Source organism: Lactuca serriola, chromosome 8, assembly GCF_051521515.1.
Source record: "Lactuca serriola cultivar US96UC23 chromosome 8, Lser_US96UC23_V15, whole genome shotgun sequence".
Taxonomy (NCBI): Eukaryota; Viridiplantae; Streptophyta; class Magnoliopsida; order Asterales; family Asteraceae; genus Lactuca; species Lactuca serriola.
This window is the reverse complement of record NC_136415.1, coordinates 97616098-97641187: the sequence shown is the minus strand read 5'-3', so window position 1 is coordinate 97641187 and position 25090 is coordinate 97616098. Positions and strand designations below refer to the sequence as shown.

Here is a 25090-nt window from a genome sequence, read left to right as displayed (position 1 = left end):
TAATTGATATTTTTTTGAATCTTTATTATATTTATTTTTTAGAGGTTTTTTTTTTTTTACTGCAGGCCCATATATATTTAAACCGGCTATTTTTTATAGCTAAACGATATGGTTTTGTAGTAGTGTTTATGATTGGCTTTTGGCTTTTTATTGATATACCTCTCACATGATGAATTTCTCACATGATGACTTTAAGTTGGGTGTGGCATGATACTATTTAGAACTAAGTTTTACCTTTCGTAAAAGACGAGGTTAACACAAATTAATTATACTATAATTTTATGGATGACTGGAAAGCAACCTGATCATTTGCCAAAGAAGAAAACAGGATATTACATTATAATGGCATGCAGTACAATCATGAACTACGAACCACAATTTGTTGTTAAACTAATAGCATTCCAACAAATGCACTGTTCATCATAACCTAAAAGCGACTTAATACACAAGTAACCATTTTAATTAATGCATGCATGCATGCATAACTTATTCATAAATCTTCCAAGAAAAAGATAATTAGTACGTATTTTCTTATTTGCGATCATCTCCACCACCTCCACGCCCATGCCCAGACCCAGACCCAGACCCATAGCCACTTCCCTCACCAGACCCTCCTCCACGTCCACCGCCTCCACCTCCACCTCCACCACCACCGCCGCCGCCGCCACCTCCGCCTCCCCGGCCTCCTGAACCAGATCCAGCATGAGAACCAGCAGAGGAGCCAGCTTCTGAGCCTGCTCCTCCCCCTCCTCCTCCGGAAGAACTAGAGCTCGAGGAGCTGGAAGATGAGCTAGAACCAGAGCTTCCTGCACCTGCACCAGACCCAGACCCTGAACCACCTCCTCCGAGTCCAATACCGATTCCAGTACCTATACCTATACCTACTCCACCCAAATCCAAACCCAAGTCCTTTCTCGCCACCCGACTCTCTGACACCATAACTAAAGTTGAAAGTACTAGCAAGCTAGCGAGGCTCATTGCCTTCATTTTCGCCATATACCTTAAGCCTTTATTTATCAAAAGAAATGTTTAGCTTATTGTTTGGTGATTGCTCCGAAACCATAGGTCTACTTATAGGTGTAGAGGGTGGGTGAATAACTAAAAACGAAGTGAAAGTGGTGGACACATGGATCGATTATTAACATTGGTATTTCGGTGTTGAAAACTGGTGAATGACAATTTTTTGGTCCCCACCGCTTTTTGTTCTTTTTTAGGAGTATTTGCTTATGTTTTCTCGCCTAAAAACTCGGTGAAGTGTGAAAGAAGCATAGAATTGTGGCTGAAAATGGGTCGAGCATGCTAGTGGATACTCGTATAGTGGCCAAAGTTACCATGATTGGCATTATTGTTGCTCAACCCACGATCAATTGCACTTTAAATGATAGTGGAACTCTCCAATTATTTAGTTACACCTAAAAAAATATAAAATCCACACCAATCACCGTCCAAAATTCTAAATAAGATGTGGTTAATACGAAGAAGATAAGGATCTCCCGCCAGCTGACCTCAAAATGCGGTAGAGATTATCTGGAAAAAAAAAGGAAAAAAAAAAACTCGTTTTTAAGTGTTTGTCGATGATATGGAATTCTGTAAATGGGGCATTTTTTAGAACTCTTGTCGCTCGTTAATTATTGTGTAATTCAAAACCATGATATAGTATAGTTCAAAATATTTAAGTTATCTTTTACCTAAGTTTCGGCCATATATGCTGGTGTTAGATGTACGTTTTGAAAGTGATCATGTGTTAACTTATTAATTAGTTAATCCACGTGTACATATTTGTTTTTGGCTGATAAAGCGATTGTCATCTAGCGTTCCCAGGCCATGAATCCGATTCCATTAAAGACATTTGAGACTAGAATCCAACTTGGATTATCTGATGCTCCAAGGAAATAATAAGGGATATTTGAATTATCATGAACAGAAGAATTGCCAGCATCTGATCACTGAGACATAATTGAAGAAATGAAGAAATGAAAGAATCAAAGAAAGGAAGGATCATCGCTATGATACCATGTTTGAGTTTACAGAGAGAAAGGGAGAAACTTCATTCATTTCATTGAAGAAAAAGTTACAAACCAAATGAGAGGATTAAACTATATATATGTATGTATGTATAGAGACTTATTAACTAATTAGGCTAATGAGTGTTCTAACAAGTTGTAACTGTGTACACGTGGATTAACTAATTAAGTTAACATCACCTGATAGTATAAAATTAATGATCAAAATTATGTAATTCACCTCGAGAAAACAGGCGTCAGAATATTTCTATTTTCGTTGGTGTTTTTTCTTATAGAGACAATTATACTTTATTAATCAAACACCCTTTCCGTATGGTTGTATCTTCACACTTTGAATTTTTTATCGACAACAATATTAAACAATTAAACTTCAGTGTAACTGATTCAGTTTAACAAATATGCTTGTTTTAAAGCGGTGTTTTGCCTCATAATCGAAGGTCTATATATATTATCCTTTTTTTTTCTATTTACTTAAAGAAGTTACTAGCTATTGGAAACACAGGTTTAACTCATTTTCAAAAATGGTTTTATAATATGTTTGAACACGATTTTCGAACCATAAACTTATTTAAAATTGACAAATGTTTATATGTCTATGTTCTCTTCGGTGTTCATATATACATTCATTTTGGTATATTATACGCCCAAAACACAATTAAAATCTATAAGAAATTAATTCTTAAAGTGAATTAATTAGTTGAAATAATTAAGAAGCGAGGTTAAGTATGTTTTTAGTCGGTCAACATAACTGGGATGATGGAATGAAATGGATATATAAGATTATAAGTAAAAAAGTTTAGTAGCCTTGTTAATGCAAACCAAATTAGTTTGGGTTCATTAAACTTGTGTGTAATTGTGAATCATATGTGTACGCATGCACAATTGGTCGACCAGTAAAAGTTCAGGAGCTTTTCACCAAATATTTTATTTTTCATAACCGAAATTTCAGTTTTAAAAACCTTATTAAATCACCAAATTAAACACTCGCCAGTTACAACCTTAAAGTTTAATTTGTCTTCAATTATTGAGTGTTCGTAACTAGATTTTCTTAGGTTCGGGCGGCCTAGATGAACCGCTTCTAGTTCTTGTATCCCTAGAAACAAACGTCTAGTTACAAGCGAACTTGTGTTAAAAACACCGTTAAACATAAACCTCAACAGTCTTTTATTTTATTTGTTTTAGTGTATTTCCATAATATTTTTCCTATGGTTACAAATATGTGGCACTAAGTCAAGAGGGTAGTTTCTTTTTAACTTAGGCCTCGTTTGATACGCATCTTTCCAGGTCCAAACAGATCTTTCTGGCTTAATGGACCGGAAAGACTGTTTGATTTACACAAAAGAAGTGGCCTTTCCTGGTAAGATATGTCTTTCCCAGAAAGCCCTAAAATCATATCTTTCTGGCTAAATGGGCTGGAAAGACAATTATAAACCAAACCCCGTCTCTTTCTTTCTTTATTGGATTATTAACTTTTTTTAAATTTATTTTTTTATTGAATTATTACTTTTTTTCATTATTCAACACGGTCAATCAAACAGCATGGTTTCTTTCCCAGTCAGAAAACCTTCTCAGACAACACTTTACCAGACAACACTTTATCAGACAGAAACTATCAAATGAGACCTTAGTGCGTGTAATAAGGTAAATCTCCCTATTCTAATTCTAATAAATAAATAAATTTGCTCTTCTATTGACAAGTGTCATATTATTAGAATTCCTCATTAATAACTATATATAATCGATCATGTCATTTGTCAATATATTAATTATCAATTTTTAATTTCAAATTTTAAAATTTTCACTCTAATTACATTAAATTAATTATTGATTCTCTATTTTAAGTTTTAGATTTTAAAATTTTTCATTATAATTATATTAAATTAATAACATTACGTTAAAAATAAAATAAAATTAATACAGATTATAAAGTAATATAACTTCACATATTTATTTAAATCAGCAATTATCATCCTTAATAAATCAAAATCTTTTTGCCACATGTCATCTTCTCTTTCATTTGGACACATGGTATTTTCTATTTTTCATTTGTCATTTTATTTTATTAAATTAAAATTCCAAATTTAATATGTAAGGTATTTATTAGAAATAATTTATATATGTAATGCATTCAATGTATTAAATCCTCGTTAATTTTAATAATTTAAAATTTTTCTTATTTTCCTTATAAATTCAAACTTCTCAAATTATTAAAATTTCATATTTATTTTTTTTTAAATAAAATCGTGTAATAAATGGGTCTCACACCTAGTAATTTATATAACTAAAAAATATCCCTTAAGTAATAATTTATTTAAAATAATTGATTAATAATTTTAATTTTTAATATGAAAATTTAATTAATTTTATAACTGTGGTTCTCATGGGTTATAAACTAGTCACTTAATACATACAAGTATACAACTATAAACGGTTGTTTCCGTTTCTTACTTAATCTGGACAGTATGATTTAATGAGTAATTAAGTAATATATATATATATATATATATATATATATATATATATATATATATATATATATATATATATATATATATATATATAAGTTAATGGGTTATGTCAAACAAAATATAGCTTAATGTGTTATACATCAATCCTTAACATATTTATCCTTTTTACCTCCTAAAACCCATCTTGTGAAGAATTGATGAATATTGTTAAATTTTATATATATTTTTTTATTTGTTGAAATGTAAAGTGCTCAATTGGTCAAATTCAAAACTGTTCATTCAATCTCGAAAAAAGATACAAACTATGTATACAACATTACCACTTAACTCTTACATAAAAAGAAGATACAACTCCTTTCAAGTACAAATGGCTAGTATTTCCATTCATTTATTCAGATATAACTAGTTACAAATACGTTTACGTTTCATATACTTCCTTACTTAATCGCCACCTCGGTGTCCTGAACCAGCATGGGAGCCTGCAGATGATCCTGCAGATGACCCTGCTTCAGAATCACCTCCTCCATTGCCACTAGTGCTCGAGCTAGAGGAGCTTGAAGAGGAGGAGGAGGAAGATCTCGAACCAGATCCAGATCCAGCCCCTGCTCCAGAACCGCTTCCACTGCCTCCGATGCCAACACCTGTCCCGATACCAATCCCTACGCCACCAAAATCTATACCTAAATTCTTGCGGGCAACTCGGCCCTGTGCACCTAAAATGGCTGAAGAAGCAAGAAGCAAAGCTAGAAGTAGTAGTAGGAACTTCATGGATGGTTGGAAGAAGTGTACTATAATCAATATGTGTGTGTATACGATATGACTTGGTATGAATGTCGAGGTTTAATGAAATTGTGATATTAGCGTAAAGATTATTTACGTATTTATAGTAATTTTGCATGGTGGATTGGACACGTTGTGGCGAAAGTGGAGAAATTGTAATGAGCTGTACTTTAATTATGCTAGTGGACTCCAAAAAGTCAACAATCTTGTGGCTGAGTATAACCCAAAATGTCGAGATTGAAGGGTTTCTGACAAGTGTCTGCCGACCCCTTTGAGGCCTTTATGATTTTATCGGATAATTTCTTTCATTGATTTTCAAAATGAACATGGCCACTTAATTTAATTCCACGAATATTTTTTTGTGGAATTTTAACTATCGAACTAAAATGTAAATTACAACAAATGAATGAATGATGGCATTCCCATCTGTTAATTGCTTCAAAAAAAATTAATAATTCGATTTTATTTATAAAAAAAACATCTAGTTACACCAACGTTTTTGTATATTTCTTAGAAAAAAAAATAATGAAAGGAATATTTTTCATAATTCTTTAGCTGGTATGTTAAAGTTATATTTTATAAAAACTACTAGGAGAATGCTTTTACATTTGCAGAATAAAGTTATACTAACTTTACTACTAGGTGAATGCTTTTACATTTGCAGAATAAAGTTATATAACTTTTAGTGTGTTTTCTTTGGCTAATGAGTTGCAGATTCCTCAATCTTCAATGTGGAAAAAACAAAAAAGGAAGGGCTTTGAGGTCGTTGTCCCAACGTTCTAGTGGTCGATTTGGGGTTTTCGGAGCTATTGTTTGTTTTATTTTAACTCATACCACCTCAAGATTGAAGGTTGTAGGATTTAAAAAATTGAGACCTCTCCGCTATAAAATTTTGTAGTGTTTTAATCTCAAAAGCACACCTTAATTGTAGTTTGAAACTATTGCTTTTTTAATACGATGGCACCTACAAAAGATACAATTATGATAAATTGTGTGTTAGTGTTTTCTAGGTAGACTTGAATCTATGTCTTTTATTTGAAAAAATCACTCATTAATAGATACTACAAAAAGGTACATAGAACTCGCTTAATAGGACCCGGTTACTTAAATAAACGGGTTATATTATGTAAAAACCGGACTTTATAATGGGGATTGTTATAAGACCCGGCTTAAAACAAAATTCGGGTCATATGCTATGCTTAAATACCCCGGACTCATTTTAAAAACCGGGCCTTTTAGCTATATAATAATAGATCCCGGATTTTAACTTACAACCGAGTTCTATGTGTATGACACATATCATATCAGTGTGTCATAGGACCCATTTTTTAACAACCGGGATTTTTTACAAGAATAACGGAAACATCATAATTGTTGGTCTAAGTGTGTAATCAAGTCAATCAATTTGATACGCTTTGAAGCAGCTTCAAAGAGTAACTAGAAGGTCAAACTCTATCTAGCCTCTTGAGTTTTTAGTTAAACTTGTTAAAGAAATCATTAGTTTCAAATTTGGATCGATTATATATTAACAAATACAAAAATACAAACTTTTACATTGAAGAGCAATAAGATTATTTTTACAATTTATGTCAACGAAACAATAATTGACATAGTTAAAACTTAGAATGAATGTAAAATTAGTCAAAAACATTAATGGGTAAATTTGCGCTCTGAAGATCCGTTTTCAATTTTCCTTGACAAAGCCTATAAAAGAAAAAACTATAACATGCAATAAAAATTATGATTAGTGGACTACATTAATAAAAACACCTAAGCCATGTATGATTGTAAAGGCATTATATTTTTTTGCACAAATAGAATTGGGGGTATTTATGTCATTCACACCAAAGTAGTAAAACCTAAAAGCTTTAATGAGACTTCAAAGTTATCTTTTATTTGTCTAAGAGCTCAGCTAGCCCAATGTCTTCTGGTATGAACTGTTTTTGAAGATACCAACAACAAAAAAAAAATACAAAACTAAGTAGTGTTACTCGTATTTAAACTATAAAATATAAACAAATAGTATAAGACGATAAAACATACATTTTGACAATCCTTAATTTCATTTCATCCAATTACACACTTTACACCATTATGCTTGTAAAAGTATTAAAAGGAAATTCAAATATGTGTTTCAATAATCAAATTTCAAGCTTGTAATCAAACTTGCAGAATCAAGTCAAATGTGCGAAGTGATTCCTAGCATGGCAAAAATTCAATAATCATGTTAGAAATTCATATAAAGGCAAACATTCAAAAATCAAATAATTCAATAATTAGAACTCAGAAGTTCCTGAACCTCAAAATTCCAAATTTTATAATAATCTATTTCACAATGTCATTTATAACCACCCATCCCCAAAACAATATTTATAATTTTGAATGCAGTTGAAATCATTTATACATTTCAATAAATCCATGTGAAATCTAAAGTAAGATTATAAACACACAGTTGCAGACACATATATAACAACGATGGAAACAATAAGTGATATGTTTGTAAAAAAAACAAAACAGAGAAATTCAAAATCTAAGACTAATTTAACAAAATTAAAACGGACGTGGTTTTATCGTCATGTGAATTTATTCAATTTTTTTTACTTCTAAATTCGAATTGCAGATAATCAAAATAAAAAACACGAAATACCTAATAGTAGCCAACCAGTCTTGCTCTTTCGATCTTTTTCTAACTGATGCATGAAGCTACACATCTTTATGATAGAGAGGACAAATTGATAATATTTACCCATTTTTATTCATCTCTTACTTTGTAATAGACTACTTATGGATATTAGTGGGAGGATGGGCTAAAATCAAAAACGCGATGGAGTTATGTGTGTATAGATATTTGGAGGGAATGCAAAATACATTAGGAATAGAAAATTTACATGTGGGAATCGGCGGGAGGGACAAATAGGACAAATTAGTTTTGGAGGGAAATAAAAATGAACATTGGAAGAAAATTAATATTTTAGTTTTTAACTTTTTATAATATATACCGAAAAAAACAATTTTTTTATTTTTAATTATTATATTACTTATCAAATATGATAATATTTTGTTACTCTCTTTTGAGTTATTAACTTTTGTTGTTGTTTTTTTCTTTTTTTTGTGTCTAAATATATTTCTTGGTCGAGAGTTTCAAATACTTGTGATCGAGGAGGACCAAACACAAACATAGGGATTGTAGAAGACCAAGTTTCGATATGGTTGTGGCAGTCTTAGTGGTTCAATATTGGTTATGACGATAAGTTGATAATATATATATATATATATATATATATATATATATATATATATATATATATGTCAATGTAGAGCTTCGAAACTCAACTCCAGCTTGACTCGAGTCTTAGTTTTACAGCTCGAGCTCAAGCTTGGTAAAATAATCAATACTTTTGAGCATAACTTGACTCAACTCCATTAGCTATTAAAAAAATTAACATTAAAATGCAATAAAATTTCTATTAGGCTTGTTAGTTCGATTCAACTCGCCTCAATTATATTCAATTATGAATAAAATCAAGTTTAAAAGTGTAATTATAATTTTTCTCAATTAAGCTCGCCATTCACGATTCGAGTATTCCAATACTCGAGTTCATATCATACTCAAGTAGCTAGAGCTCAAGCTAAACCCGACTTCATCTCAGTCGATTCCAAATATTGTTTGAGTCGATTCCATGTATCTCATGAGTTGCTTGACTGAGTTGCACCCCTAGTTTGTTTCCATTAAGCTTATGAAATGAGATCAATTTGGTTGGTAGGATGTAATACCTAAAGATAAAACAAATAATGTATATTGATGTTCCCGACAATACTCTCTAATGTATAAGTTAAGATACAAAGATGATGTATTGTGATATAAATAATTTGGAGATAATGCATAAGAGAACGTGTATGGTTATGAGCAATATAACTCACAAGTGGAAAATGACACCCTGACAAGGTGGCAACATTACCTTAATGAATCATATTGAGGTATGATCATGAGAAATATATCTCACAAGGGACAATACCTTCATCAACTCTTAAGTTCACCTCGGCCGACAATTACCGATCATGCAAATATAGCAAACCCTCATACAATCCCAATTCTTTACCATTCAAAATGACCAATATATTTTTGCGTCTGGCTAATGACTCGACACGCCTCGTTCAGTATTTCCTTTAACATATCATAAAATTGACAAGACCCTAAAACAAACACACACGTTCAAGAGTTATAACATCCTGTTTCCTGCTATTGATGGGGTGTGGGTCGGAAGTCGATTGTGTAAGGCTTTGGGCCTTAAGGAGGCAATGTTTAGTCCTAGTAGGAGGAGGTAATGATAGTTAAGAGATTTATCCCTTGAATTGTGTTTTGGGCCGAATGGTAGAAAGGGAAAAGTCATAGGTCGGTTTCTTGCATAAAATATGGATTTTTGTTCAAGAAGTTTTTAGTCCAATATATTTAGATAATATTGTCGGGCTCTTCAACACCTTTTTGTAGATATAAAGATTGTCGAATCGGAGTTAGAACGAAGAAGTTATGACTGTTCGAAGATATGGAGGTTTGAGTTTAGTCTAGTACGTTGGGTATACATGGTGTACGATGGGCGTACTAGACATGGTCAATCGAGGAGACCCAACTTAGTACACTGGGCATACCAAGCGTACGTTGGGCATACGCGATCAGATGTCAAACCCTAATTTGAGGGTTTTAAGCCCTATTTAAGCTCCTTAACTCCCTCAAACCCTTTTCATTCTCATCCTCTAACCCTTCAACGTTCTCCCTTAAAACCCTAACCTTGGTTCGAGCCTTGTGAGAAAAAAGGTGTTTTAAAGTGCTTTGGTGTGTTCTTGGTGCATCCTGGAGAATAAGGTTCTCATTGGATAAGTGTTAGTTGTATTGGAGCTTGTAGATCCAAACCTTGCTCACCTTGATATTTCTTCTGGACGTATAAAGTTTGAATCTTGATGATGCATTTGTTATATCTATATAGTTTTTGGTGTTATGAGATTTTATTCACTTTAAGTGCATAAAGTTTAGATCTTGAAAGTTAGTAGCCTTGTTAATGGTGAAGTTGGAAACTTTATCCATCTAAACCTCATATTGATTCGGATCTGAAGGTTAGAGACTTGGTGTAACGCCCCGATTCTCATGTATTGATTTTATATAAGAATTTTCTTGATTTCAAGGTCTACTTGACGATTTGGTTGCCCTACTCGTCGAGTAACAATGGGTTGGTCCACGAGTTTTAGTGACCTACTCACCGAGTCCAATAAGGGACTTGACGAGTAGGAGCTGGTAGATGAAACCCTAAAGTTTGGGGTATTGCACCCTATTTAAAGGATCATTGGCCTCCCCCATCCTCCCGTTTACAGCTCCTTGGCACCCTTAAACCCTAAAATTGTGTGTGTGTGTTTCTTTGGTGTGTTAAAGCTTAGAAGAGGGATCTTGGTGAAGAAACACTTGGGGAAACAAGTAAATTGAAGCAAGGAACTCATGGGAAGCAAAGATCTACTTCAACTAACACCCTCTTAAAGGTATTAGGCTGTTACCTTGGCTCATTTCATCTTAAATCTCTTTTGGGTGGGTTTTAGGAAAGGTTTCTTATGTTTGAGCCAAGATATTAAGTTGCAACTTCAGATCTGGACTCCCTTTGGCCTCTACATCCATAAAGTTATCAACTTTGGCAAGTATGAGCCTTCCATCAAGTGTGAGACTTCTTTACAAGCTTGGTTTTGTCATTTTTAGACTTTAGAGCCTTGCATGCACGTAAAGTTTGCAACTTTACGTGATAAACATGTTGGGTTTTGATCATTCTAACACTCCTGTAACGACCCAAAAATCAGTACTAAAAATTTCTTTTAAAAACAATACTAAAACCATATTTATAAAAACTGCATCATAGTCATAACATAATTTCCGAGTATTAATCCAAAACATGATCTTATTATCAGAGTAAACATTCCCAAGCTAACTGATTATGGTGTGTGCACTGCAACCTCTCCAAGCTCCTCTTTTGAAAACTGGGTACCTGAAACCAAAAACTGAAACTGTAAACACGAAGCTTAGTGAGCTCCTCCAAACTACCACATACCATACAATAACATATAAAGCACATATTGGGCCTTGCCCACTGCATCGGACCGAGGTCCGGACTAACTGGGGCCTTGCCCCCTGCATTGGACCAAAGTCTAGAAACTGACTGGGACCTTGTCCCCTGCATCGTACCGAAGTCCGGACTATCTGTTCCGCCCTGGGTATCTTGGCCTACAACACAAAGCGGGACCTGCCTCATCCCAATCCCCCAAACCAACAAACATGTGCATATAAATATCATATGCTAGCTAGCATGTACACCTAGCAACCCGTCGAGTTCCTTAAGAACTCAGAAATCACTAAAACCCTAATTGACTCGTCGAGTTTCCAACCAGGTCATTGAGTCCTTGCGTGTCCAGATGTCGGGGAAAACCCTAACTGACTCATCGAGTCCTCTTACCGACTCGCCAAGTTCATGCAGAATCAAATACGAGCAATCTTCATCCGACTCGCCGAGTTGACTATGCGACTCGTCGAGTTCATGCAGTCAATTTTTTGTCCAGACGTTTTTAAGCCACCCAAAGCTCCATATTGTAGATCCAGCTTCCTAAGGCACAAATTCCACGCAAAGTTGCAAACTTTACGTGCATGCAAGATATTAAAGGCTTAGAAAACTAAAACCAAGTCTAGAATGAGGTTTAGGGCATGGTGAGAGGTTCATACGAGATAAGGTTGATAACTTTATGAGTTTGAGACATGGAGGAGTCTAGATTTGAAGTTGCAACTTCAGATCATGGCCGTCAAGAGGTGGTAAGAGACTGGAGGTAAGGACTTAAGGTCCTTTAGATAGGGTGCAAACCCTAAAAATTAGGGTTTCATCTTCCAGCTTGAGTCTAGGTCCTCCGACTCGTCGAGTAGATCCAATAATCCACGCGGGCTAACCCGCCTCTACACGACGAGTTGGGGGCAACCAATTCGTCGAGTAAGTCCATAAACATGTGCAAAATGCTTTAAAACTTATACCTGAGAGTCAGGGTGTTACAAGCAAGGTTGTAGAACTCGTTACTCGGTACATGTTCGGCCGACTACCGAGTAGCGAGTACTCGCGAGTACTAGGGAGTACTCGAGGAGTACTCGGATTCGGTAATTCATATAAAAATATTTTTAGAGAAATTATATATGTCAAATCATAAGTTGATTGAAATATATAACAAAGTTAGATACATGTGAATACACAACAACTGAAAAACACATAACGGATTCACTTCGTGAATAATTACTAAAAATTTAAGATATATATATATATATATATATATATATATATATATATATATATATATATATATATATATATATATATATGTAGTAATAGTCACATGTGTGTATTTTAAATAATAAATCATTAAGTATATTATACATATTAATCATCGAGTTGACCGAGTTTTACAACACTGCTCAGTTCAGTAAGGGTTGATCGGGGAGTACTCGAGATTCTGTAACTCGCCTCAGTAAGGGACCGAGTAGCGAGTACTCGGAGGAATAATCGGCTAACTCGGCGAGTTTTACAACACTGGTTACAAGAAAGAAGAAAGAGAAGAAGAAGAATTGAGAGAGGAAGAAGCCTTGATTGTGCGTTGTCTCTTGTCTTCGGCACAACGATCCACAACGAAACGCCCGACCACGAAGGTTCGGGCCGGTGTGCATGGACAACGCTCGTGGCCATGTAGACCATGAGCCCCTTCGTTGACGGTACTCCGGACGGTCTGATATGTACAATACTACAATGTATGTTCTTGTTAACATATTAAGTCCAACATGATATTTTTGTATACATTATTTTATTTTTGAACATAAATAGATTCATGTTTAAATTTAATAAACAATTATTTCTAACATAATTAAAGAAGACGTTTATATAAAGTTAAATATTATTTGGGCCTACAAAACTTTTATATATACTCTTAAATATTAATTAGCATTAAGACTATAAAGAAAATTGAATAACATTAATTGAAACAAAATCAAACATTGATATATTACCATATAAAAAAGAGATATATATTAATACGTTTATGAAGAAAAAGAATACAGCATCTTAATTTTTGACATCCCGCCATCAAAATTTGGTATCTCGCCTATCAATTTTCGATATTTCGAATCCCGCCATTTGACCCCATATACTATTTTAGAGCTACTCTCTGCAACCAAAACCGGGGAAAGCTTAGAAATTTAGAAACCACGCCAAAACCCTAATATTCTGAAACATCGTGAATTCAAATCTTTATCGCTGATATTCTAACTACAGCCATACCAATTGAAGACCGTAATATTCCGAAACAATGCCATTGAGGTATATTTTCGACTAAAACTCATTCTTTATACGTATAAGGTTTTGGAATCTATTTAGATGACTTGAGTTATCGATCCTCTGTTTTGGTTTACATTCTAATCTAGGATTCGTTATCGGGTTGATGCTTGTTCATGTTTCCTATCCCTTCATCCGTAAACATTTATAGTGCAAAACATACAATTTTTGGTGCAAAAGCCTAAATCGTATGAAAATATGAAAACCTAATAGAACTACTAAATCGCTTTAAACTTGTCTAAAGATGCCAGCTATAGTTTCCCTAACCTTTACTCTAAAATCAAGATTTATAAACGATATGACAATCATATATCTAATCCTATTCATATTGTAATGTTTACTCCTATTAGCTTTACCCTTTTATGTAATTATAGTCAATTACTAACATGTGCATCTGTAATTGAATAATTGGAACATGATCTTGTTAATAAATTTCAATGTCAGAAAAGAGAGCAACACTGCAACTAAACATCCATTGTTTGGTGAATGCCAATTGTAAGAGAGGTTGATAAAGACCAGCACCTTATGTATGTTGTTTGTAAGAAAATCATAATATTTTTTTTTTGTGATATACCTTAGTTGTCTTATCTACATGATTCATTATAAAAAGTTGTCGGCATGTTGCAGAGAGTAGACATAGGTGATTATCAACAAAAATGCGAAGCATTTGTTACTTATAAATTCCGATACATTATGCCCTTCTGCATTGAATGACCTATCTTACCCACATCGTCTAACGTCTAACGACAGAGGTATGCATTCCATTTAGAATTCATTTATTGCAATTAAGTGCATGGCCATTAATCATACATTTTGTGCTTAAAATAATCTTCAAGGCGTTTACTAAATGGGTAGTATGGTCTTATACACTTGGTGGTGCAAAAGGCACAAACATATGGTTTTACCAATAACTTCTGAGGTACTTTTTTTATTTATCACCGTATTTTGTGAAAATATGTTTACATGGGTTTAAATTTTGAGCTTTAAGTACATTATCTTTTTTTTTGAACAAAATGTTTTGTGATTCTCAAATTTGTTCGACATGACGTTAGAAGTACTGGCATCCCTTCTTCTTGGAGGTAAATCTATAAAAAGATTTTGTAGTATTTTGTTGAACTTTTTAAGGTGAAACTTGAAATAATGAATTATAGTCTGTCAATGTAATTTGGTTGTGGTTTTGATTTTAGAGCATGCCAACGTAATAGTCAAATGAGTATTACATCTCATTGACTTTAAGGAGCACAACTTCCATCTTCTCAAGTTTGAATTCACACAAGCTACAAATGGGTCAATTACTCTCTCTCATGTGTATGTGTTAGTGTCAAGGTGTTTATTGTATGTCAACGGCCTAATGATATTACTTTAAAGAGTAAGAAAACGTAGAAGGTCATTACACATAAAAAAAAATCCTTCAACAAAATTGTTTTGGTATAGTGACAACCTTGTATGTGATATGGTGGCATCTAACTTTATATAATTGTATGTGTCAGGATGCTCAAGTGAGAAGCAAAAAATGAATGCATCCAAATTGATACTTGTGGGAAGCTGGAAAGAAGTTGATTTCAAAATCCTCTCAACTAGGTATATATAAGAGAATATCTCTTTTTTTATATACTTTGTAATATTGGATCTTAGTGTTGATATGTATAGGAATTTGTTTGGAAATTAAGCTGGGATTTTTTTTTACTCACAAATGCAGTAGTAGCAATATAACAAATGAACAGTAGATTGGTCTATATTGGCATTGCTACTGTTATTTAGCATGCCCATATATAATTTGTTCCTTAATGCATAATGTGTTTTTTGGATGTAAGTATTAGTTTGTACATGCTTTTTTAGATTGCTAACTGTAACATAGTAGACTTTTTGATGTAAGTCCCAATATTTACTTTTACAAAAAAAAAGTGACATAAAAACAAAAAACGTTTGTGTTCTTTATATAATGGTTATTTGAATGCAATTGTTGCCGATGTAATTCTTATATGGCTTTGTTTTGGACTATGATCCGGTTTCTGTAGTTATGTCTTGGTTCTGTGATTAAAGCAAAGCTGTGTTTTTTTGAAGCGGAAAAAACCCGGTTATTTGAATGGGACCGGTGCATATTTAATCATTATACTACCTGATTTTTGAATTGGAACCGGGCTCCTATCTAATTATATGACCCGGTTTTGTGAGGTAGAACCGTGACCTAATCTCCTTGTGTACTCCAGTTATGTGTATTATGATCCCATTATAGGTCCCGGTTGACTCGCCTGCTATAAGACCCGGTTCAAAACCGGGTTATTTAACTGATTTAAACGGGTCCTATGACCTTTTTTGTAGTAGTTTTGATTTTTAGTAACAATCATAAACAGAAAAAAATTACCTGGACATGATGGATTAATGATCCTACTTTAATTTTTTGTTTCCATGTATTCCTGGTGGAAGAAGTGCACTATATGCAATATGTGTGTATACGATTTTCTTTTTGGCTTTCTAATATAGATCGTAAAAGAAAAGGCATGTTGTTCGAATATATATATATATATATATATATATATATATATATATATATATATATATATATATATATATATATATATATATATATATGACAAAACTGCAAAAATGGTCTATGTGGTATGTATTTTTTTGGGGTTTCAGTCAAAATCATAACTTTTTTGGATTAGTGATCTTTTTGAGCTAACTTTTTTGTGATTTTGGTCCCTTAATAAACTGAAAAGACTATTATGCCATTTTGATATGTTTTTTTATGCTTTTTCTATTTAATTTAAATCAAAAATAAAATAATTAACTAATTTGGAGCCACATCTCTTTTTTTTTCTCTCTCTCATTCTCTCTCTCTCTCTCTCTCTCTCTCTCTCTCTCTCTCTTTAATAGATCCCGACGACTCATCCTTTTCACCTTCCACCAAATTTCGGCGACTTCCAATGCTCATTTACAATAAACACAATCAATTAATCCAAGAATCATATGTATGATTTAAATCTTTTTTGCTTCAATTTTTTTCCAGCAACAAATCAGAAAATTTCAACACAGTCAAACACCACACGTTGGTTTCTTCTTCTCGTTCGACTCACAATTTCTAGATCTCTGATTCTTTTTCCAAAATAAAAATGTTTTATTCTTCTCTTTTTTTGTTTAATCTCGATCGGCATCAAACATATTTCACAAACCAAAACTTTTCTATTGTTGTGATCCGAGTTTAAACATTCGTGAGACTTGTACGATCGATGTTCAACACAAAAAAACCTGCAATAGAAAATCGAAATTGATAGATTACAATTGAGATTCCATGAACAGAATAAAGACAATTGATTGAAGATTTCATGAGTTGTTCTTTCTGTGAAGACTTCTAGGTAAAAAAGAAAATCACACACACATACAAATCAATTTCATATTCTTATTTTGGGGTTTTTTTGGTTCAAAAAACAAAATTCGAAAACAAAACTGAAAACTGTATTGGTCAAACTCTATAAAAAATGAAATCAGAACCAGAACCCAAATGCATTAAAAAATTAAAACTTAAGTTTATATACTTAAACTAACTGGGATGCATTGGTGAAATCAAAACCCAAATACGATGGTCTTTCTCATGATTATTCCAGTCGACATCATCCCCTGCTTACTCCTTCCTTCTTCCACCATGAACCGCCCTAAATACGAATGTTTAAAAGATCAAGAGGTAGAGGCCAGAAAGGGAAGGAATAAGTAGACTAAAGATTGGGAGGAGGAAAGGGATGAGCACGAAATGGAAAAAATTAACGGTGGCTCCTTCTGGGTTTTTTTGGGGAAGAAAAAGATAAGGATGGGTTTTCTTTTGTGTGTGAGAGAGAGAGAGAGATCCTCTATTATTTTTTAATTGTTAAAATAAATAAATAAATATTAAATTTAAAAAAAAATGAAAGAAAAATGAAAAATAAATACACCAAGGGTATTATAGTCATTTCAATTTTCGGAAGGACTATTTTCACATACAAACTAGTCCAAAAGGACCACCAATCCAAAAAACTTGTGGTTTGGACTAAAACCCCAAAAAAATGCATACCATAGGGACCATTTTTGCATTTTTGTCTATATATATAAGTATTGTATTATTGTATGCGTGATTGTGGACCAATCAAAAATTAATAGAAAAAACAATAATTAAATAAATCAATAAGGGTAACTAGGTAATTTGAGAAATAACTTCCACAAATATTCCCTATAATTATGCTAGCTACGTTGATTTTAACCTAATTCCACCCTTTTATATACGACCTACGACTAATCTGATCAATCTTCATCACCGGTGTAGGATCAATCTTCATCACCGGTTGAAGACTCCTTCACGCCGACCATCCAATCGGCTACTGACTTAATTTCCCGGCGACGATGAATAAGATACTGAAGAACCTCACTCCCGTCGTTGAAGATGCCATCACCAAATCCAAAAAGAGAACACGAAAGGTCTCCCAATCAAAACCACAACCAGCGTTTACCATCGGCGACATAGAAGATTTTCAATTTAAGGAAGACGAAGTTAAAGAAATTAGGCATCCTTGTTTAAATGGTACGACGTTAACCGAAGAGACCTTACATAGCGGAGGTGTAACACCCAGAATCAGAAAGACTAAGAAAGGAAAGGAAAACCCTAAGTCAAGGGGTCAACTCGTCGAGTCCATAGGTGAACTCGACGAGTCGGAGTGGGATCCGGGTTATGAAATAAGTGACAGACTCGACGAGTCGGCAAATGGACTCGGCGAGTCTGGTCTGATCGAGGAAAGCCCTAATCCGAGGGTTTGCACCCAATTTAAAGGACCTTATGTCCTCTCCTTAGTCCCCTTTGTCGGCCAGAAGCTCCTATATACGATTCCAAACCCTAAGTTGAGTGAGAGAAGGAAGAAAGTGAGTTTGGGGCTTTTGCAAGAGGAAGAATTGGAGGATTTGACCACTAAGGAGCTGGAGGATCCACCCCTTTTGTTGTGAGCATCAGTTTGAAGGTAACAATCTGTCACTTTGCCTTTGTTGCTTCTAGATCTTCTCATGGATGATATTTTGGGGCCATTTTGGTATGATAAGGAACCTTTTCGAGTTAGAAGTCCAGATCTGAGGTTGCTACTTCAGATCTAGGTGTGTCTTGGCCTAGAGACCCATAAAGTATCAGTTTTTGGTGTGTTGGTAAAGCATGGTTGCCCCAAACCCTAGCCCTAGAGTGTTTTAAGCCTATAGCTCCTTAGTTTCACGTAAAGTTTGCAACTTTACATGAGGAATAGACTCTGGAAGAGTGGATCTACAAGATGGAGCCCCTGCATGGCTCGAAAAGCCACTGTATGGATTAAGAACTGAAGCTACTCGGCAAGTCACATGGGTGGACTCGGCGAGTTGGATGAAGATAGGCAGGGACTCGACGAGTTGGAAGAATAACTCGGCGAGTCTGTTGAATATTGCCATGGACTCGGCGAGTCTGTTCTTGGACTCGACGAGTTGGATCGTAGAACCTCAACCTTTTCTAGTTAAGACTTAGATCGGTGAGTTAAGTGGTGAGCCAGTGAGTTGGACAGGATGGGACTTAAAGATCGTTGAACTTGACGAGTTGGCGGGGTGACTCGGCAAGTGGAGTCAGTCAAGAAGTTTGACTTTGACCAAGACTTTGACTTTGACAAGAGTGGACTTGGTTGGCTCCTAGAGTTCTGTTTGGATCTAAGTGTTATGTATATTGATATTGGTAGCTCGGGGAGCTAGTGGAGCAGCGGTTCATAGAATTGTCGGTCATCAGTTAGAGGGTTATCAGCAAAAGCTCAGCAGTACAGGTGAGTTTCCCTTTGTGTGAATGGGTCTATGGCCACAATGCCGGCCCATGTAGTTATGAGTAGGAAGACCCAAGGGTTAGCCCTAGGTACTGTTTTCTTGTATGATATTCAGGACCAAGGTCCAATGTCAGGCGGGTGCCCAAGGAATGGTTTACATGATAGAGTATACTTGTTGTCTATGTGATGCATGTATGTTCCTGGTAGGGAGGTGAGTGTGGGCGAGGTCCTGTATCTCACCAATAGCAGAGTATGGACGGTATTCCATATCTCATTAGTAGCAGAGCAGGGGCAAGGCCCGAGGTAGGTATGGAGTGACTGTGGGCGGGGGCCCGTATCTCACTTGCAGTAGGAGATTGGACGGGGTTCCATGACTCGCTAGTAACAGGATAGGGGCGAGGCCCAAGACAGGCGAGGCCTAAGGACAAGAATACAGTAGGGTATGTTCAGTTATGTGTTATATGCTATTTTGTATTATGTGGTTAGCAGGCAGGGCCCAGAGACAGGCGGGGCCTAAAAGAAACATATTTGTATCCGAGCGGGGCTCGAGGCCAGGCGGGGCCTGGAGCGGTGGGGCCGTTGTAGCGGGCAAGGCCCGAAGTAGTGGGCGAGGCCCAGAATAGCGGGCATGGCCTAGTATGTGCAGTATGTGTTTGTACAGGGTATGTGGTAGGTTGGGGGAACTCACTAAGCTTCATGCTTATGGTTTTCAGTTTTGGTTTTAGGTACTTCCGGTAGCGGAGGGAAGAGCTCGGGGTGATCGTATGACACACACTGTTGATTACTCAACCTGGGATGTTTTACTCTGATAATGAAATAAGTTTTGGAGTTAACACTCTGAATTTATGTTATGACGTATGATATGTTTTTATGAATATGGCTTTGGTAATGATTTCAAGAAAAAAATTTGGTATGAGTTTTGGGATGTTACAGGAGGATCAACGATTCCGATGATGAGGAAAAAGATAGAAAAGCATACGCTGTGTGGGTTTCGAAAATCATGCTTCAACAAACAAGAGTTCAAATTGTTCTAACTACTTCAATCGGTGGATGGAGAAATGGTCGGTTGTTCATCACCTAGCTAAAGCTTCCATCTCAGAGGTAATTTTAGTTTAAGAATTTCAAATTTTCTGTTTTTTTTAAACTGAATGCTTTTAGTTTTACTTTTTGCAATTGCCCTCAACCCTATACTCACTGATATAAAGGAATAAGTTTTCATCAAATCTTTATCTCATTATTTGAATCCAGTTACACTCTTTTAGAATTTAAGAATTAACTTCTCAGTTCCCTCATCTATGTAACTCAGTTTCTGTTTGATAATTGATACAATTGATAGTTTGTTTGATTGGTAGATAATGATACACCATTGATGGTATTAATTATTTTCCCATGTCTTGGCTTCAAACCTCCATCTAAGCATCAATAATTTTAGGGGTTTCACGGTCTCACAAAATTAGGCCGTCTCACATGAACCTAACCATATATATATATATATATATATATATATATATATATATATATATATATATATATATATATATATATATATATGGTGAAATCGGTTGAGAACTCATAGTTTCCCGAGAACCTAAGAACCAAAAGCGGAGCGTTGGATCAAAAGTAATTCATTAAGGACATGATCGTCATCTTACCAATTTCATTTAATTTTTTTGTGTGTTATTTAATATATTAATATAAATGTCTAAAAATTTACATCATAAATCAAATTTTCAGATTTTTTAAAAAATAGTATTTTTGGTTTTTTTAAAAGAAAATGCAGATTTTTTAATTTTTTATAGAAAACATGAATTTTTGAAAAAAAAAATTGTGAAAAATATTTTTTTTAAAAAACTGCAGCTTTTTCAAAAACTATAATTTAAAAAAAAACTTCATTTTTTTCAAAAAAAACTGCAATTTTTTTAAAGAAAACTGTATTTTTTTTTATCAAAAAATGCATTTGTTTTTAGAAAACTGCATTTTTAAATAAAGAAACAACAATTTTTCAAAAAACTGCAAGTTGTTTAAAGAAAGTTACATTTTTTTCATAAAAAAAAAAATTGCAATTTTTTCAAAAGAAACTGCATTTTTTTAAAAAGTAAACTTTTAGGTGCATATATGAATATTTTTTTTCAAATGCATATTTGTATATTTCTTATACTATAATATTTGTAAGTAAATCACAAAAAATATCATTTTTATTAATGAATCTATAAATATAATAGTACAAATATTTTTATTCGATACAAAATAAAATATAAAAAATAAAAAATGCTACAAATTTCAAATCGTTTTCATGTCTTCGTGTCAATATTTTCTTATTTTCTTTAATTTATCATTTTCACCTTTTCAATATTCACCACAATTTTTTCCAAATCTACAAGAAAATTAAAAAAAAAATGATTGATGCAAAAACACTCACAAAAATACATATATGATTTTCATGTGATTAACATATGAATCACATGCGATTCACATATGAATCACATACGATTCTCATATAAATCACATTTACATATGACATCATATGTAAATGTGATTCACATGTGAATCGCATGTGATTCACATTTAAATCATATGTGATTCACATGTGAATCACGTGTATATGCGAATCAAATGTGAATTACACGTGAATCAAATGTGAATTACACGTGAATCAAATGTGATTAATATGTGATTTTCATGTGATTAACATATAAATGCGTGCATATATACGTCATTCATATGTAATTCACTTGTGATTTACATGTGAATCACATATCATTTATATATGATTTACATGTGATTAATATGTGAATCACATGAGATTTACATGTGAATCACATATGATCTACATATGAATCACATAATTTACATGTGAATCACATGTAATTCACATGTAAATATATGAATCACATTCAAATTAATACAAGGGATATTATACACGACAAAATAATTAAATTTGGATAATAATGTAACGAGTTGTTGCTAGAAAACTAATTATTTAGATATATATAAAATTTCCTAACTATCCCTATCTTTTAGCAAATGATTACTCATTTTTAAAATGCACATGTCAGAAATAAAAGAACAAACCTTAATAGGTGAAGTGCATAAATACGGAGGGCTGGCTTTTGAGTTTTCAGGGAAGCGGGTTGAATGCTGAAAACAACAGATTATCAGGTCTATTTTTTATCCCAAGATGGATAAAAACTGCAGCTTTTTGTCCCACCTAAAAAGGTGGAACAAAAAATATGTTCTCAAAAATATTATACTTTAAGAAGTATATGTAATTATAGCAATGCATTTTTTTATTAATTAATTAACAAATGGAAGTAGGATGCTATAAATATAATAAACAAATTGACAAAAGTAGAAAATAAAATTGATAAAAACCTGAAATTGGCAGGGGAGAAAACTCCAATCCAGTCATCATTTTATGGGTTCAAATTGTTGATGTACACATTCACCCATTCAGAATTTTGGCCCTAGAAATACAAAATAACCTGCATAGATATGTAAGAATGATTAGCAAAATTCAAATATATCACTTCATTATCCTCAAAAACTGTCATTGTTGTAACAAAATAGAATATGATTCTTTTAATTATATCGTAATAACATGAATATGGGGAACTTTGGAGGCACATCGACTCATGATCCATTTAACTGATGAAACAAGATAGAAATCCACTTACATAATAGTCGATTGATACAACCGAATTTGTGTACAACTTCATTTGGATACCCAAAGCTTTCAACTCCAATAAACCATCAGATTCTAAAGTAATTAAACTCCATCTACATTGTCTTCCACACATGATTATAGTGGATTCATGTTCACATCTTTGTAGAGTAAATAGCGTGTGGGAATTTTACCAAGTGTAGTATACCTGAACAAAAGATTCAAAAATTATAATGCAATTAATTTGTTTAATGCACACAAAAGATATGATCTAATTCAATAATGTTCATCAAGTCTCTTACCATTGAGGCACAAATGGATCCATCCAGATTGAACTCCAAATTAAGATATATGACAAAAACATATATGTGGTTTAAGATTTCAGATCATCAGGTAAAAAAGAAGCACCTGTTGAAGGTAACAAGTCGTTACCTTGACTTCTCTCTAGCTAGATCTCTTCATGGAAAGGTTTAGGGCTATTTCTAGTTGTTGTGGAGTTATTTCTGGTTTTGGGCATGATCTGAAGTTGTAACTTCAGATCTAAAATCCTCTAGCCCCTTATAGTCATAAAGTTCTAGTCTTTAGCAAGTTATGGCCTTCTCCTTACCTAAAACTTCTTCTTTAGCTTGGTTTTAGCCTTTAAGACCTTGCATACACGTAAAGTTTGCAACTTTACATGGAAACTATACCCTAGGGGCTAGATCTACCATTTAGAGCTTTGGAGTAGCTTGAAATCGTATGGATAAGAAGTAGACTACATGAACTCGGTGAGTTGGATAAGCCAACTCGACGAGTCGAGACTGGTTTCCCCGTTTTCTAGATTCGGCATGAACTCTACGAGTTAGTAAGAAAACTCGACGAGTAGATTGGGTTTTTCCTGATCTTCTGGACGTTGTATGGACTCGACGAGTTGCTTGGCAACTCGGCGAGTTGACTCAGGTTTTTGTGGTTTTTGAGTTCTAGAGGAACTCGACAAGTTGCTAGGTGCACTCAACGAGTTGGGTCAACGTGGATTGTTGACCTTGACTATTGACTTTGACTTTGACCAAGGGTTGACCAAGCTTGACTCATGAGGGTATTTTGGTAATTTGGGATTTTGATGGACTTGGTCCTATGATGGTTATAGGTGGTGGAGTTTGTGGTTGTGATTCGGAGCTTGCTCTTATCGCTACAGTTCGACATTGTGAGGTGAGTTGTCCTCACTATACTAATAGGGTCGAAGGCACCAATGCCGACCCTTTTCGGATTTGTATTCGGGTTTATTGCATGTTGATATGTTAGTGACATGTTAGGTCGGTATCCTGGTATATAGGTGATGGGTTTTGGCCATAAGAACATCCTATGTGCTCATGCAAACCCTAATGCTTGGATCTAGGTTTCTCTATTGTACATGCAATTCATCCAAGACTTTAAACCCTAGTTCTAGCATACAATTAATCATATTAACATAAGAATGGGGTTTAGATCTTACCTTGATTGTTATGTAGCAATTAAAATCTCAAATCCTCCTTGTAATGACTTTAGAAAGCTTAGAGTCACAAATGTCACTCCTCTAATGGTTCACAAACACCAAGAGCAAGATGATGAAGAATAAGGAGAGTGGTGGCTACCCAAAACGTGTGGAAACCCTATGGAACAAGTCCACCACGTTTTTGAGTCTCAAGGGGTTATCTAACAAGGAAACCCTAATTTGGATTCTTAGGCCCTAAGCAACCCATGGACTCCTTCCTTAAAGGCCTAGGACGATTTCTAATGGGTTTCCCCATAGAATTCGTCCACCCCTCTAATATGGAGTCCACTAGCTCAATATTCAACTATCACACAATTGACAGTTCTAGTCCCTTAAGTTCAATTAATGTCTTTTAGCCACAAGCTTCATTCTTTATTAATTCTTAACTAATATTAATTAAACAATATGATTTCTCCTTTAATATATTATTCTCATAATATATTAATAAATCACAATTAATCCTCTCTC

The 25090-nt window shown here is 34.1% G+C and overlaps 1 protein-coding gene and 2 long non-coding RNA genes across 9 annotated transcripts; 1 reads left to right on the top strand and 2 right to left on the bottom strand.

Annotated features, from left to right (window-relative positions):
- Positions 1–308: 308 nt before the first annotated feature.
- On the bottom strand, positions 309–1065 carry LOC145070279 (uncharacterized). The gene has a single exon (XM_079017214.1). The coding sequence runs from the start codon at positions 994–996 to the stop codon at positions 532–534; it is 465 nt and encodes a 154-aa protein (XP_078873340.1). The 5' UTR covers positions 997–1065; the 3' UTR covers positions 309–531.
- A 6203-nt stretch (positions 1066–7268) lies between these two features.
- LOC145069760 (uncharacterized) lies at positions 7269–8113 on the bottom strand. Its single transcript, XR_013689666.1, has 2 exons — positions 7920–8113; positions 7269–7471 (listed from the first exon to the last, which is right to left on the bottom strand). It is a non-coding gene; the product is annotated as an uncharacterized LOC145069760 (long non-coding RNA).
- A 5300-nt stretch (positions 8114–13413) lies between these two features.
- LOC145071454 (uncharacterized) lies at positions 13414–15475 on the top strand. 7 transcript variants are annotated; one of them, XR_013690485.1, is made up of 6 exons: positions 13434–13647; positions 14107–14189; positions 14290–14581; positions 14715–14741; positions 14850–15048; positions 15153–15475. It is a non-coding gene; the product is annotated as an uncharacterized LOC145071454 (long non-coding RNA). The 7 variants fall into 7 exon arrangements; XR_013690484.1 differs by having other exon boundaries at positions 13439–13647; positions 14290–14414; positions 14499–14581; positions 14850–15475; XR_013690482.1 differs by having other exon boundaries at positions 13439–13647; positions 14850–15031.
- Positions 15476–25090: the final 9615 nt, after the last annotated feature.